General features: G+C 42.9%; 1 protein-coding gene across 1 annotated transcript in view; it reads left to right on the top strand.

The window, feature by feature from the left end:
- IBSP (integrin binding sialoprotein) overlaps positions 1–8,856 on the top strand; it is a 79,268-nt gene extending 70,412 nt beyond the window's left edge. Inside the window, exons 6-7 of the mRNA XM_069745725.1 lie at positions 5,369–5,512; positions 7,780–8,856. Coding sequence (XP_069601826.1) covers positions 5,369–5,512; positions 7,780–8,172 — 537 coding nt within the window. The 3' untranslated portion in view covers positions 8,173–8,856. The remainder of the gene's footprint in view (positions 1–5,368; positions 5,513–7,779) is intronic.
- Positions 8,857–17,305: the final 8,449 nt, after the last annotated feature.

Below are 17,305 nucleotides of genomic sequence, written 5' to 3'. Positions count from 1 at the left end.
GGGGTCAGTATTGGGACCTGTTCTCTTCAACATATTCATTAATGATCTGGTAGAAGGTTTACACAGTAAAATATCGATATTTGCAGATGATACAAAACTATGTAAAGCAGTTAATACAAGAGAAGATAATATTCTGCTACAGATGGATCTGGATAAGTTGGAAACTTGGGCTGAAAGGTGGCAGATGAGGTTTAACAATGATAAATGTAAGGTTATACACATGGGAAGAGGGAATCAATATCACCATTACACACTGAACGGGAAACCACTGGGTAAATCTGACAGGGAGAAGGACTTGGGGATCCTAGTTAATGATAAACTTACCTGGAGCAGCCAGTGCCAGGCAGCAGCTGCCAAGGCAAACAGGATCATGGGGTGCATTAAAAGAGGTCTGGATACACATGATGAGAGCATTATACTGCCTCTGTACAAATCCCTAGTTAGACCGCACATGGAGTACTGTGTCCAGTTTTGGGCACCGGTGCTCAGGAAGGATATAATGGAACTAGAGAGAGTACAAAGGAGGGCAACAAAATTAATAAAGGGGATGGGAGAACTACAATACCCAGATAGATTAGCGAAATTAGGATTATTTAGTCTAGAAAAAAGACGACTGAGGGGCGATCTAATAACCATGTATAAGTATATAAGGGGACAATACAAATATCTCGCTGAGGATCTGTTTATACCAAGGAAGGTGACGGGCACAAGGGGGCATTCTTTGCGTCTGGAGGAGAGAAGGTTTTTCCACCAACATAGAAGAGGATTCTTTACTGTTAGGGCAGTGAGAATCTGGAATTGCTTGCCTGAGGAGGTGGTGATGGCGAACTCAGTCGAGGGGTTCAAGAGAGGCCTGGATGTCTTCCTGGAGCAGAACAATATTGTATCATACAATTATTAGGTTCTGTAGAAGGACGTAGATCTGGGTATTTATTATGATGGAATATAGGCTGAACTGGATGGACAAATGTCTTTTTTCGGCCTTACTAACTATGTTACTATGTTACTATGTTACTATGTAAATAAATTAACTTTTTGATAATATTCTAATTTTGTGAGCTGCACCTGTATCTTGATAATATCAAGCCATCGGGGTTTCCTCTTCACCTTGTTCCTTCTATTCTTCTGACCATTATACCCTTCTCTAGTGATTGCTGTCTTCGCATGATGTGTCCAAAGTAGGCTAGTTGTAGCTTTGTGATCCTTGTTTCGAGTGACATGTCTGGCTTGACTTGTTTGTTCTACTTGCATATTGTAATACTATAATATTATTTATCACATACTGTTCAGCCATAAAAGAACAAAAATCAAAAACAATACAAGAATTGCTTAAGATTGCTCACCCATCATCTCAAAAAATTAATTTCAAAGTGATCAAAAATTGTATGTGCTCAGAAATGGCACCAGTTCAAACTACAGCTTGCTACACAAAAAATAAGCACTCATATAATAATAATAATTTTATTTATATAGCGCCAACATATTCCGCACACTGAGATGGCAATGTCAGGCATAGGCACATTAGTAGAGGGAGGAAACACAAGGAGTTTAGTTTTTGACAAGTTCAGTTTCAGATAGAGGGAGGACATGATGATAGACACAGCGGTAAGACACTTTCTGGTGTTTTCTAAAAAGGCAGGCGTGATATCAGGAGAAGAAGTGTATAATTGGGTGTCATCAGCATAGAGATGGTACTGGAAACCAAATCTACTGATTGTTTGTCCAAAAGGGGTGGTATACAAGGAGAAGAGGAGGGGGCCTAGGACCGATCCTTGAGGAACCCCAACAGTAAGGGGAAGATGAGATGAGGAGCCAGCAAAAGATACAGTGAAGGAGCGGTCAGAGAGGTAGGAGGAGAACCAAGAGAGAACGGTGTCCTTGAGGCCGATGGAACGGAGCATAGTGAGGAGGAGCTGATGATCCACAGTGTTGAATGCTGCGGAGAAATCCAAGAGAATTAGCATGAAGTAGTGACCATTAGATTTAGCTGTTAGTAGATCATTAGAGACTTTAGTGAGGGCAGTTTCAGTAGAGTGTAAAGAGCGGAAACCAGATTGAGGAGGGTCGAGAAGAGAGTTATCTGAGAGACAGCGGATGAGACAGGAGTGGACCAAGCATTCGGGGAGTTTAGAGATGAAGGCAAGATTGGAGACAGGTCTATATAACTTTGTCCACAAAAACATAAAAAATGTTTGGGTCTAGGAATATGGTGATCCAAGTCCCCACCCCTCCCCCAAAAAAAGATTTTTGGGGTAAAAATATTTTCTTTTGTGTGAGCAGTAAAACATAACTACAAAAATAATTTCAATGGGGTATCATTATTGCTATTATCATATTGACCTGTGGTATTAAAGCTAAAGATAATCTGTCAGCAGGTTTTTGCTATGTAATCTGAGGACAGCATGAGATAAGGTTTAAAATACAGATTTCAAAGATATGTGACATGTCAGGCTGTGTGCTTTTGTTTACTTATTCTGAAGGTTTGATCACCTGGTGGTTATCATGGTTTGGACTATCAGCTACAGCAGTATGTGCATGCTAGTCTGACTCCCCCCTTCCAATGCAGTAAGCAGCTCACTGTTTTTAGAATGTGTACATAGAAACCCTCGTGGGGGCAGGGGGAAGTTTTTATTTTTAGATCTGCTGCATTGCTAAATCTAAAAACTCCTTGAAATCCCAGGTGCTTTGCAACATTGAGAAGTGAAAAAAAAATTTTTTTTCCCACAAAAATGTATTCTAGCTCCAAATTTTGCACTTTTGTAAGGGTAACAGGAGAATTTGCACCATAAAATTTCTCCTAAGTTTGATACCCAACATGTGGAGAAAAAGTACCGTTTGGATGCACGGGCTTGGAAGTGAAGGAGCATCATTTAACCTTTTGAATGCAAAATTTGCTGGAATAATTATCAGGTGCCATGATGCATTTGGAGAGCCCCTGATGTGCCTAAACAGTGGAACCCCCCACAATTGTCACCATTTTGGAAACTAAACCCCTCAGGGAACTTATCTAGATGTGTCTTGAGCACCTTGAACCTTCAGGTGCTTCACAGCAATTTATAACGTTGAAATAAAAAAATCTAATTTTTACCTCAAAAATGTTTTCTAGCCCCAAATGTTGTATTTTCACAAAGATATCAGAAGAAAATGGACCCCAAAATATGTTGTGCAATTTCTCTTGAGTTCACTGATACCCAATATGTTGTCGAAAACTACTTTTGAGGCACAGTGTAAAGCTCAGAAGGGAAGGAGCGCAATGTTACAGTTCAGATTTTACTGCACTGGTTTGAGGAGGCCATGTCATACTGGCAGAGCCCCTGAGGTGCCAGAAGAGCAGAACCCCTCATAAGTGACCCCATTTTACAAACTAAATCTCTCAATGAATTCACCTAGGGGTGCAGTGATCATATTGACACCACAGGTGTGTCATAGAAATGTATTCCACTGGGCAGTGAAGAAAAAATAATTTACATTTTTACCAACAAGATTGCATGTTATCCCCAATTATAGATTTTCATGCTGGGAAATGGGTAAAAATGGTACCAAATTTTGACCCACAATTTCTGCTAAATGTAGAAAAAACCTATATACGGCTGTACAGTACCCCTTAGCCACATGGTGAGACTCTTGAAGGACAGAGTGCTATTTGCCTCCTGAACCACAGATATTATTAAAATAGTTTCCAGACTCCATATACAGAGCCTCTAAGTGCTGAAGAACAGAATCCCTCCCTCAAGTGACCTCATTTTGGAAATTATACCCCTTTGGGAATTTATCTACAGGTTTAGTGACGATTTTGACTCCATGGGTGTTTTTCAAAGCAGTAGTGAATGTTGCTGAGTGAAAATTCCAAACTGCCATTTAGTGATCAGTATGTAGGAGTGACCAGTATATTGTCATGACTAGGGATGGGCGAACCCAAACTGTAAAGTTCTGGACCCGTACCGCAGATCACAAGGTCCCGAACACGGGTTTCCATGGGAAACCCGTGTCACAGTTCGGGTCCAGTTCGGGTCCAGGGCCTGTAAAAGAAAGCATAAAATATTAATAATAAACATAATTATACTTACCTGTCCAGCGACACGTCCTCCAGTCCCGCTGTCTCGCGGCCGCATCTGCGTCCGGGGCTGCTCACTCGGCAGTCTTCGGCTTCTTCTGGCAGTGTTCGTGTGGTGACGTAACGGGAGTAGATTTAAGAGCTTTGCTACATGCTACATCTAAAAATGTTGTGCTACAACTGCTGCACCCAGTAATCTAAGTGATATAGGGCATCTATCTGTACATTAGGCAGTTCACAGATGACGTAGCAAAAACTTGGTGACAGATTCCCTTAAAAGTGTTAACCCCATTCTGACATCAGATGTAATGATGATCCATCCATGTGGCCTGGGCCTATTTGACCTTGGACCGATTATTATGTCTGTACGATCGCGCACATGGATGGTGTGTGGGCGATCGCCGCCGGGTGTCAGCTGATTCTCACAGCTGACACCAAGCATTAAGTGCCAGGAGCAGTCACAGAAAGTGCTCCCAGCACTTTAACCCCCAAAATGCTGCAATCAAACACGAACGCAGCATTCCGGGTGCCAGCAGAGGGCTGACAGCTCCTCTGCCTTTGGATCGGAGACGCGGGGCCCCGATCATTGCCATGGTGACTGGATGTCTTCAAGACAAAAAAAATTAGGTTCCAAAATTGTGCTGATGTAAAGTAGACATGAGGCAAATGTTATTTATTAACTATTTTGTGTGACATATCTCTGTGATTTAAGGGCCAGAAACTTAAAAGTTTGAAAATTACAAAATTATCCAAATTTCCCCAAATTTCCGTGTTTTTCACAAATAAACACAAATCATACCAAAGAAATGTTACCACAATCATGAAGTACAATATGTCAGGACCTCATGAATTAACAGTGGTCAGACTTGCAAAAATTGGCCTGGTCATTAACGTGCAAACCACCCTCAGGGATAAAGGGGTTAAAGTGTGAATATGTCATCTCCTACCCATGATAAAGTTTTTAAAATGAAAATTTTCAATTTACAAAATTTGTTCTTCTAGAATACAAAATAGTGTGCAATCTTCTATCCTGTTTTTAAATCTTGTGGTTTTATGAGTCATTATAAGGCTCTCTTCCCAGCAATGTATTCTTGCCTCCAAACCACCATAGAGGTTAACCTCAAACACAACAAAAGGCCGAGATACACAGTCTTGGCTGAATACATTCCAGATGACTTTTCTAGGAATGAAGACAGAATCCTCACTAAATACTTGGAGAAAGGTTGATGTAAGCAGGAGTAAACAAATTTGGTAAAATAAAGACATTCACATTTTTCTAGCTTAATATCAGGTTAATAATTAATCTTATTACAGCAGGAGGAATCCGTGGATGTTGGTAAAAATGGAAACAATGCTGCTTCAGAAGAAACAGGAGCAGGGGAATCAGAAGGAAATGGGGCAGAAGAAGAAGCTGACTCTGAAGGTGCCGAGGAGAACGGAGGAACCTCTGCTCCAGAGGTGACAAACAATCATTATATTCATTTGGCAGGCAGTTAACGATAACAACTAAACTGGCTGACTCTTTGATTGGCCTCTAAAAGAATCTGGCCCATTGCTTTCGCTGCTTTGATTGGCTGGCCATTTTCATCTTGTACTACTTTTATTAACTGTCCCTCATTGTCTTAAGGTATAGATGTATACTGTTTTTTTGTCACCACATTCATATTTATTCTCATCAGGACCACGTGAAATATTATTTGTAATAAAAATATCAATAATAATAAAGCAGCAGATGGCGATAGGTTAAGGACTTATATCATATCATCCATGGTCGTTGTTGGCAAGGGTACCACATGTGACCTCTCAAATGTTCTTCTAGTGATGCTGTTGAATATTATGGGGTACTGCTAAATTAATACTCATCACAACTTTTAGAAGAATGTATCTTTTTTTTGGCTTTTTGGTGAATTTTCTGTTGCCTTTTAAGACATTTTTTCGTGCTGTTTTTTTCCTATATTCCATACATCACATAATGGCCAGAACGATGAACCAATCACTTCTTTTAGCTTCTCCACAGCTTTCAAAGTCTTAGTGTTTAAAAGAAGTGCCAAAAGACGGCACATACGCAGAACAGGTCATTTGTTGTGCATATGTCCATTCCTTTTGGCATTTTTTTAGGCAGCATCCATATGAAAAAGACGTCGTTTGCATTTACCATTATACGTTTGAGCCTTATCTTTATTACTTTTTTTTTAACAGAATAGCTTTTAACTTCTTAAAGAAGCAGTCCCATGATTTTTTTTTACTATATCTGTGTATATCGATGTAGTGTAGTGTGAGTGTATTAATATACCCATCAACCTCCACCTTCTCCAGGATCCCGTGCCGTTCTTCTCCTCTTCTCAGTGACATCACCAAACTTCAGGCTCTCCAGGTCACACTGAACTCTACATGACTCCGAAGTGGCTTTTACAATGTAAGCCTATGAAATGTTAGAACGCGGCTCGATAGACTTACATTGTAACAGAGAATCCTGGCTCACGCATAAAGTGTACAGTGATATGGATAGTCTTAAGATTGATGATGTCACTGAGATGAACAGGCAATCTAGAAACAGGATCAAGGGGAACAGGGCGACAGGTGAATATATTAACACATTCACACTAAACTATATGCACATGTGCACAGATTTAGCACAAAAAAATCATGGTAGTGTTTTTCAATGCAAATTGACAGCAGTAATTGCACCATAATTACCAGTGGGGGAAGCACCTTCTCATGCTTTAAGGGTACCGTCACACTGAAACGACGCTGCAGCGATACGACAACGATGTCGATCGCTGCAGCGTCGCTGTTTGGTCGCTGGAGAGCTGCCACACAGACAGCTCTCCAGCGACCAACGATCCCGCCAGCGTAAACGTAAAAAAACAAACACTACATACTTACCTTCCGTGTCTGTCCTCCAGCGCTATGCTTTCCTCTGCACTGTCAGCGCCGGTCAGCCATAAAGCAGAGCGGTGACGTCACCGCTGTGCTGCGCTTTCCGGCTGGCCGGCGCTCACAGCCAGTGCAGAGAAGCACAGCGCCGGAGGACAGACACGGAAGGTAAGTATGTAGTGTTTGTTTTTTTACGTTTACGCTGGTAACCAGGGTAAACATCGGGTTACTAAGCGCGGCCCTGCGCTTAGTAACCCAATGTTTACCCTGGTTACCAGTGAAGACATCGCTGAATCGGCATCACACACGCCGATTCAGCGATGTCAGCGGGAGATCCAGCGACGAAATAAAGTTTCAAACGATCTGCTACGACGTACGATTCTCAGCGGGGTCCCTGATCACAGTAGCGTGTCAGACACAGCGAGATCGTAACGATATCGCTGGAACGTCACGGATCGTGCCATCCTAGCGATCAAAGTGCCACTGTGTGACAGTACCCTAAGACCAGGATCATATAGAACTCTGATTTTGCAGTTTAAGCCTGATAGGTAATACATGCTGCCCAATCCACAGGCAGCACATATCAGGCTCCGGCTGTATAATCTCAGCCAGGTTTGTTTGACTCTGAAATGTTGTTTCAGAGAAAAACAAACTTTATCAGTCTCAGGGGAGTGAGTAACGCTGGATACAAGTCGGACAGGCAGGTCCCCGACTACTTCTCCTCTCCGGCTGCCTTGATAGGTTTCTGCCAACGAGCTGGAAGTTAAATTTTAACGAGCAAAGGGCGTTCATACTTGACGATATTGAGCAATGTGACTATATTGTGTCATGTTTTTTTCTCTTAATAGGTGGAAGATAGTACTGCAAGCCAGAATGAGACCACAACTGATGACGCACAGTCAAGCACAGCCCAGGAGAGCAGTACTGAAGTGCAGCCCACACAAGCTGGTACCATTGAACCTGCAACTCAACAACTTAAGGAAACAGCTGACAATCCCACTGAACTCACTAAGAGCAGTGATTATGATAACCTAGGTGGTGAGGAAGGTAGCAATGCTCATGTATATGAACCTGACAATAATGGCTACTATAATGAAAATGGCTATTATTACCATGAGAATGAAATTGATCCTAGAGGAGTAAAAGGTGATAATTATGGAAGGTATGATGATGATTATCACTACAGAAACCACCTCTATCAGCTCTACGCTCGACAGTATCAGCAATATTATAATCAATAGATGGAAAGCAAGGAGAGTGAACGCATTTTATCGTGGGATTTATAATATGTTAATATGTTTGTTTTAATTGTTGAATAACTATAAATTTAACACTTATGAAAGGTCAAAAGCTTTGATCATTCAATAAAACTATTCTGCTAACCATACTGGTAAATATTCAATGGATTGGTCTTATGGGATTTTCCAACTCAGGTATCTTCTTTTACTTTTTTTGAGAGTATTATAGGTTCTTCTATTACTGGAAGAGCTCACAGAAATGAGAAAGAAATATGTATTACATATGTAACTTTAATAGATAACCTCAGTATATGGATATTTTTCCCCAGAAAATGATACAAGGATTTTTAGAGTTTTCCTTGGGATACAGACAGAAAATAGAAAACATGACTTCTGTATAACAAAGAAATTTGACAATATGAAGAATCACATATCGATGGCAAATCGACAATTTTTTGTGATATTTTGATGGTGAACTTTTCTTAGCCATAATCATTAGCAAAAACAAGAAATTATATGTTTCTGAAAGATGTCTGCATATCTATGGGTAACGTAAAGCCCAGAGTGACAATGTCTTCATCAAGTTAAAATCTAATGAAGTGCTATCTGAACATAGAAACTTACATTTGTTGCTTCAAATGTATTACTTAGAATATGTAAAAATCATAATAAAATATTTGCTTTCTATTCAAGAGTTTTGTTCTTTTAGTTGGTCATTAAAAAAGTTGACTATGCCACAGTGTGCTTTAACAGAAAGTGATGAAACTTGTGAGTACGTATAGTTAAAGGGTAGCACGGTGGCTTATTGGTTAGTACTATTGCTTTGCAGCACATGGGTATTGGGTTCAAATCCAACTCAGGGATTTGATGATGTAGTAGCGCTCCGAATGCTGATCTGTGTATAATCCCACCCACACCCTGTATTGGAAAGTTCCTGTGTACACAGATTTGTCAGCAAGCTGTTTATGAGTGGTGGGGCAGATTCTCTGGAATGCCTGGTATGTGACAGGTAGTCCTCTAATGATAATCTCCTGCTGAAGAAAACACTGCTGATTTGAAACTACAGCAAGCCACTGAGCAAGTAACAAATCCCTGCATTGCGGTTCTCTGCCCCTACATTATTCTGCTCTCAGATCAAATGGCAAAATCTAGCCAATAGATTCCCTTTAGCCCCTTCACTCCTAAGCCTGTTTTCACCTTCCTGACCAAGAATGGGACATCATTGTATAGTGACAGACTGGTCATCTGATATTCTGCAATGCTTCTGCACTGCAGGGCATTAGACCAGTGCCTCGCAGGCAGGGGAGGAGGCGTGTCAGCTCCTGCAAGTGCTCACAGGCCTTTTTCCCTGAAAGACCCCATGGCCATCTTTTGGCCTGGGGTTTCCATGGACACTGTCAACACTATCATAGTGATGCAAATTTCCCAGTTTTATAAAAACTCAGCCTCCTCTAATGTTGTGCCAAGAAACAGCAGTGTCATGAACTGGTGGCCTAGGAGCAACATGAGACGTTCTCTGGAGAAGGTGGCACCTGTACTGACCGCAGACCTGAACTTAATGCCACAACTAGCAGTAGCCGTGGAATGTACCTAATGCTCCCTAGACATCTCGACACAGCCGGAGGACTAATTAACCCTAGAGATAGAAAAGGGAAAACTATCTTGCCTCAGAGAAAATCCCAAAAGAATAGACAGCCCCCCACAAATATTGACTGTGAGAGAAGAGGAAAATAACATACGCAGACTGAAATCAGGTTTTAGCAAAGGAGGCCATTCTAGCTAGATAGAAAGGACAGGACAGAGAGCTATGCGGTCAGTATTAAAACACTAGAAAATATCCACCACAGAAAATACAAAAATCTCCACAACTACCTAAAGGCATGGAGGGTATATCTGCATCTCCAGAAATACCAGCTTGGATAAACAAATCCTTATACAGACCAAGCTGGACAAAACACAAAACATGAGGAAGCACTGAACAATAAGGCCCACAGCATGTGGACTGCAAAAATCAAGGCCAGAACTTAGCTTAAATGAAATGAACAGCAAGCAGCAGAGACCAGGCAGGGATGTGAATCCTCCAGGAACAATGGACAACTGGCACAAACTGAAGGGTAAAGCAAGACTAAATAGCCCAGTTAGAATTACCATAAGTGGACACACCTGATGGCTGCTGCGATCCAAAAACAGCAGCGCTACCACTTATAACCACCGGAGGGAGCCCGAGAGCAGAATTCACAACAGTACCCCCCCCTTGAGGAGGGGTCACCGAACCCTCATCAGAGCCCCCAGGCCGATCAGGACGAGCCAAATGAAAGGCACGTACCAAATCGTCAGCATGAACATCGGAGGCAACAACCCAAGAATTATCCTCCTGGCCATAACCCTTCCATTTGACATGATACTGAAGCTTCCGCCTCGAAAAACGAGAATCCAAAATCTTCTCAACCACATACTCCAACTCCCCATCAATCAACACCGGGGCAGGAGGATCAGCAGAGGGAACAACGGGCTCCACATATTTCCGCAACAAAGATCTATGAAAAACATTATGGATGGAAAAAGAGGCTGGAAGGGCCAATAAACCGAGGCTTAAACTTAGGGGAAGAAACCTTCATAGGCACATGACGGGAAGACAGCCAGACCAATTCCCCAACCCGAAGCCGGGAACCAACACGCCGGCGACGGTTAGCAAAACGCTGGGCCTCCTCCTGAGACAACACCAAATTGTCAACAACATGAGCCCAAATTTGCTGCAGCCTGTCCACCACAGAGTCCACCCCAGGACAATCAGAAGGCTCAACCTGTCCCGAAGAAAAACGAGGATGAAAACCAGAATTACAAAAGAAGGGTGAAACCAAGGTAGCAGAACTAGCCCGATTATTAAGGGCAAACTCGGCCAATGGCAAGAAGGCCACCCAATCATCTTGATCAGCAGAGACAAAGCATCTCAAATATGTTTCCAAAGTTTGATTAGTTCGCTCGGTTTGGCCATTTGTCTGAGGATGAAAGGAGGAAGAAAAAGACAAATCGATGCCCAGCTTGGCACAAAAGGCCCGCCAAAACCTGGAAACAAACTGGGAGCCTCTATCGGACACAATATTCTCCGGAATGCCATGTAAACGAACCACATGCTGAAAGAACAATGGCACCAAATCAGAAGAGGAAGACAATTTAGGCAAAGGTACCAAATGAACCATCTTAGAAAACCGGTCACAAACCACCCAGATAACAGACATCTTCTTGGGAAACCGGAAGATCTGAAATAAAATCCATAGAAATATGCGTCCAAGGCCTCTCAGGGACCGGCAAAGGCAAAAGCAACCCACTAGCGCGGGAACAGCAAGGCTTGGCCCGCGCACAAGTCCCACAGGACTGCCCAAAAGAACGCACATCCCGTGAAAAGGAAGGCCACCAAAAGGACCTACCAACCAAGTCTCTGGTACCGAAAATCCCCGGATGACCAGCCAACACAGAACAATGAACCTCAGAAATCACTTTATTAGTCCATCTATCAGGAACAAACAGTTTCCCCACTGGACAGCGGTCAGGTTTATCAGCCTGAAATTCCTGAAGAACCCGTCGCAAATCAGGGGAGATGGCAGAAAGAATCACCCCCTCCTTCAGAATGCCGACCGGCTCAAGGACCCCAGGAGAATCAGGCAAAAAGCTCCTAGAGAGGGCATCCGCCTTAACATTCTTAGAACCCGGAAGATACGAGACCACAAAATCAAAACGGGAGAAAATCAGGGACCATCGGGCCTGTCTAGGATTCAGCCGTTTGGCAGACTCGAGATAAATCAGATTCTTATGATCGGTCAAGACCACAATACGGTGCTTAGCCCCCTCAAGCCAATGTCGCCATTCCTCAAATGGCCACTTCATAGCCAACAACTCACGATTGCCGACATCATAATTGCATTCCGCAGGCGAAAACTTTCGAGAAAAGAAGGCACACGGTTTCATCACGGAACCATCAGAATTCCTCTGAGACAAAACAGCCCCTGCTCCAATCACAGAAGCGTCAACCTAAACCTGAAATGGAAGAGAAACATCAGGCTGACGCAACACAGGGGCACAAGTAAACCGGCGTTTAAGCTCATGAAAGGCAGAAACAGCCGCAGAGGACCAATTCGTCACATCAGCGCCTTTCTTGGTCAAATTGGTCAGGGGTTTAACCACACTAGAGAAGTTGGCAATGAAACGGCGATAAAAATTATTATTATTATTATTTATTGTTATAGCGCCATTTATTCCATGGCGCTTTACATGTGTGGAGGGGTATACATAATAAAAACAAGTACAATAATCTTAAACAATACAAGTCATAACTGGTACAGGAGGAATGAGGACCCTGCCCGCGAAGGCTCACAATCTACAAGGGATGGGTGAGAATACAGTAGGTGAGGGTAGAGCTGGTCATGCAGCTCTACCCTCACCTAAAAATTAGCAAAGCCCAAAAATTTCTGAAGGCTTTTCATGGATGTGGGCTGGATCCAATCATGAATGGCCTGGACCTTAACCGGATCCATTTCTATAGATGAGGGAGAAAAAATGAAGCCCAAGAAAGAAACCTTCTGTACTCCAAAGAGGCACTTAGACCCCTTCACAAACAAAGCATTATCACGAAGGATCTGAAATACCATCCTGACTTGTTTCACATGAGACTCCCAATCATCTGAAAAAATCAAAATATCATCCAAATATACGATCATGAATTTATCAAGATAATTCCGAAAGATATCATGCATGAAGGACTGAAACACAGATGGAGCATTAGAGAGCCCGAATGGCATCACAAGGTATTCAAAATGGCCTTCGGGCGTATTAAACGCAGTTTTCCATTCGTCACCCTGCTTAATACGAACAAGATTATATGCCCCTCGAAGGTCAATCTTAGTAAACCAACTAGCCCCCTTAATCCTAGCAAACAGATCAGAAAGCAAAGGTAAAGGGTATTGGAATTTGACCGTGATCTTATTCAAGAGGCGATAATCAATACAGGGTCTCAAGGAACCATCCTTCTTGGCAACAAAAAAAAACCTGCTCCCAATGGTGAAGAAGATGGCCGAATATGCCCTTTCTCCAAAGACTCCTTAACATAGCTCCGCATGGCGGCATGTTCTGGCACAGACAGATTGAAAAGTCGGCCCTTAGGGAACTTACAGCCTGGAATCAAGTCAATCGCACAATCACAGTCCCTGTGCGGTGGGAGGGAACTGGACTTGGGTTCATCAAATACATCCTGAAAATCAAACAAAAACTCAGGAATTTCAGAAGAGGGGGAGGAGGCAATTGACATCAAAGGAACGTCACCATGAACCCCCTGACAACCCCAACTAGTCACAGACATACATTTCCAATCCAATACCGGATTATACATCTGTAACCATGGGAAACCCAGCACAACAGCATCATGCAAATTATGCAACACCAGAAAACGACAATCTTCCTGATGGGCTGGCGCCATGCACATGGTCAGCTGTGTCCAAAACTGAGGTTTATTCTTAGCCAAAGGTGTAGCATCAATGCCCCTCAAAGGAATAGGATTCTGCAAAGGCTGCAAGGGAAAACCACAACGTCTGGCAAATTCTAAGTCCATCAAGTTTAAAGCGGCTCCTGAATCCACAAATGCCATGACAGAAAAAGACGATAATGAGCAGATCTGGGTCACAGACAACAGAAATTTAGGTTGTACAGTACTGATGGTAACGGAACTAGCGATTCTCCTGGTACGCTTAGGGCAATCAGAAATAACATGAGCAGAATCGCCGCAGTAAAAACACAACCTATTCTGACGTCTGAATCCTTGTCGTTCAGCTCTAGACACAGTCCTATCACACTGCATAGGCTCAGGACTCTGCTCGGAAGACAACGACACAGTATGCGCAACTCTGCGCTCGCGCAAGCGCCGATCAATGTGAATGGCCAAAGACATAGAATCACTCAAACCAGCCGGCGTGGGGAACCCCACCATAACATCTTTAACGGATTCAGAAAGACCCTTTCTGAAAATTGCCGCCAAGGCATCCTCATTCCATTTAGTCAGTACAGACCATTTTCTAAATTTCTGGCAATATGATTCTGCCGCTTCTTGACCCTGACTCAGGGCCAACAAGGTCTTCTCAGCATGATCCACTGAATTAGGTTCATCTGTTGTGAGTTCTGTTTTTGGGCTCCCTCTGGTGGTTACTGATGGTACTGGGTGACTTGTCTTTCCTGGGTTTCTGGGTTCCACCTGTTCCATCAGCATATGGGAGTTTCCTATTTAACCTGGCTTTGCTGGCATTTCCTCGCCGGTTATCAATGTATCCAGTGTGTCTTGTTACCTCTGCTCCCTGCTCCTAGAACCTTCTGGACAAGCTAAGTTTGGATTTTCCTGTTTTGTGTTTTGCTTAATTTGGTTTTTAGTCCAGCCTGCAGATATGTGATTCTCTGCTGCTGGTTGCTCTAGTGGGCTGAAATTGCTTTTCATGTACCATGAGTTGGCACATGAGTTCAAGTAATTTCAGGATGGTTTTTTGAAGGGTTTTTCGCTGACCGCGCAGTTCACTTTTGTATCCTCTGCTATCTAGCTTTAGCGGGCCTCATTTTGCTGAAACTGTTTTCATACTACGTATGTGCTTTCCTCTCATTTCACCGTCATTATATGTGGGGGGCTGCTATTTGCTGTGGGGTATTTCTCTGGAGGCAAGAGAGGTCTGTGTTTCTTCTGATAGGGGAAGTTAGATCTTCGGCTGGAGCGAGACGTCTAGGATCATCGTAGGCACGTTCACCGGCTACTTTTATTTGTGTGTTAGGTTCAGGGTCGCGGTCAGCTCAGGTTCCATCGCCCTAGAGCTTGTTTGTATCTGTGCTTGTCCTTTTTGTGATCCCCTGCCATTGGGATCATGACAGTATAACCGGCCCACAAAGTGTTAATTGTATTGGCTGAAGTAGGAGGATAAGTAGTCTGAGGAAGTTTTTTTTTTTTTTTTCCCCTCAGAGTTTGCTGCCTAGCCTTATTGCAGCCTGGCTACTTCCTCCTCCTCTTAATCTTTGAATGGCTCTGATCTCAGCTGTTTATCATGGACGTCCAGAGTTTGACTTCCAGCCTGAATAATCTTGCCACTAAGGTTCAAAATATACAGGATTTTGTTGTACATGCTGCTATGTCTGAACCTAGAATTCCTGTCCCAGAGTTTTTTTCTGGAGATAGATCTCGTTTTCTGAATTTTAGGAACAATTGCAAGTTGTTTCTTTCTTTGAAATCTCGCTCCTCTGGAGACCCTGCTCAGCAAGTCAAGATAATTATATCTTTCCTGCGGGGTGACCCTCAGGATTGGGCATTTGCATTGGCACCAGGGGACCCTGCGTTGCTTAATGCAGATGCGTTTTTTCTGGCATTGGGTTTGCTCTATGAGGAACCTAACCAAGAGATTCAGGCTGAAAAAGCTTTGTTGGCCCTCTCTCAGGGGCAAGATGAAGCAGAAATTTATTGTCAAAAATTTCGGAGGTGGTCGGTACTTACTCAGTGGAATGAGTGCGCTCTGGCTGCAAAGTTTAGAGATGGCCTTTCTGAGGCCATTAAAGATGTTATGGTGGGGTTCCCTGCGCCTGCTGGTCTGAATGAGTCTATGACTATGGCTGTTCAGATTGATCGGCGTTTACGGGAGCGCAAACCTGTGCATCATTTGGCGGTGTCGTCTGAACCGTCACCTGAGATAATGCAATGTGATAGAATTCAGTCCAGAAGTGAACGGCAAAAGTATAGGCGGAAAAAAGGGTTGTGCTTTTATTGTGGTGATTCAGCTCATGTTATATCAGCATGCTCTAAACGCACAAAAAAGGTTGATAAGTCTGTTGCCATTAGTACTTTACAGTCTAAGTTCATTCTGTCTGTGACTCTGATTTGTTCATTATCATCCATTTCCGTCGATGCCTATGTGGATTCAGGCGCTGCCCTGAGTCTTATGGATTGGTCATTTGCCAATCGCTGTGGGTTTAGTCTGGAGCCTCTGGAAGTCCCTATTCCTTTGAAGGGAATTGACTCTACACCTTTGGCTATGAATAAACCTCAGTACTGGACACAAGTGACCATGCGTATGACTCCCGTTCATCAGGAGGTGATTCGCTTCCTGGTACTGTATAATTTGCATGATGTTCTAGTACTTGGTCTGCCATGGTTACAAACTCATAATCCAGTCTTTGACTGGAAATCAGTGTCTGTGTTAAGCTGGGGTTGTCAGGGGGTTCATGATGATGCACCTCCGATTTCTATCGCTTCATCTACTCCTTCTGAGATTCCTGTGTTTTTGTCTGACTATCGGGATGTTTTTGAGGAGCCTAAGCTCAGTTCGCTTCCTCCTCACAGGGATTGCGATTGTGCTATAAATTTAATTCCGGGCAGTAAATTTCCTAAAGGTCGTTTGTTCAATCTGTCAGTGCCAGAGCATACTGCTATGCGGGATTATGTTAAGGAGTCCTTGGAAAAGGGACATATCCGTCCATCTTTGTCCCCTTTGGGAGCAGGTTTTTTTTTCGTGGCCAAGAAAGATGGTTCCTTGAGGCCTTGTATAGATTATCGTCTTTTGAATAAGATTACCGTAAAATATCAGTATCCTTTGCCATTGTTGACTGATTTGTTTGCTCACATTAAGGGGGCTAAATGGTTCACTAAGATTGATCTTCGGGGTGCGTATAATCTTATACGAATAAAGCAAGGTGATGAGTGGAAAACCGCATTTAATACGCCTGAGGGCCATTTTGAGTATTTGGTAATGCCTTTTGGACTTTCTAATGCTCCTTCAGTCTTCCAGTCCTTTATGCACGATATTTTCCGTGAATATCTGGATAAATTTATGATTGTGTATTTGGATGATATTTTGGTTTTTTCTGATGACTGGGAGTCTCATGTTCAGCAGGTCAGGAAGGTGTTTCAGGTCCTGCGGGCCAATTCCTTGTTTGTAAAAGGCTCAAAGTGTCTCTTTGGAGTTCAGAAGATTTTTTTGTTGGGGTATATTTTTTCCCCTTCTACTATTGAGATGGATCCCGTCAAGGTTCAGGCTATTTGTGACTGGACGCAGCCTACATCTCTTAAGAGTCTACAGAAGTTCTTGGGCTTTGCTAATTTCTATCGTCGTTTTATAACTAATTT

This window comes from Ranitomeya imitator, chromosome 1 (assembly GCF_032444005.1).
Source record: "Ranitomeya imitator isolate aRanImi1 chromosome 1, aRanImi1.pri, whole genome shotgun sequence".
NCBI classification, from domain to species: domain Eukaryota; kingdom Metazoa; phylum Chordata; class Amphibia; order Anura; family Dendrobatidae; genus Ranitomeya; species Ranitomeya imitator.
Note: the sequence above shows the minus strand (reverse complement) of the source record. Positions and strands in the feature narration are given on the sequence as shown.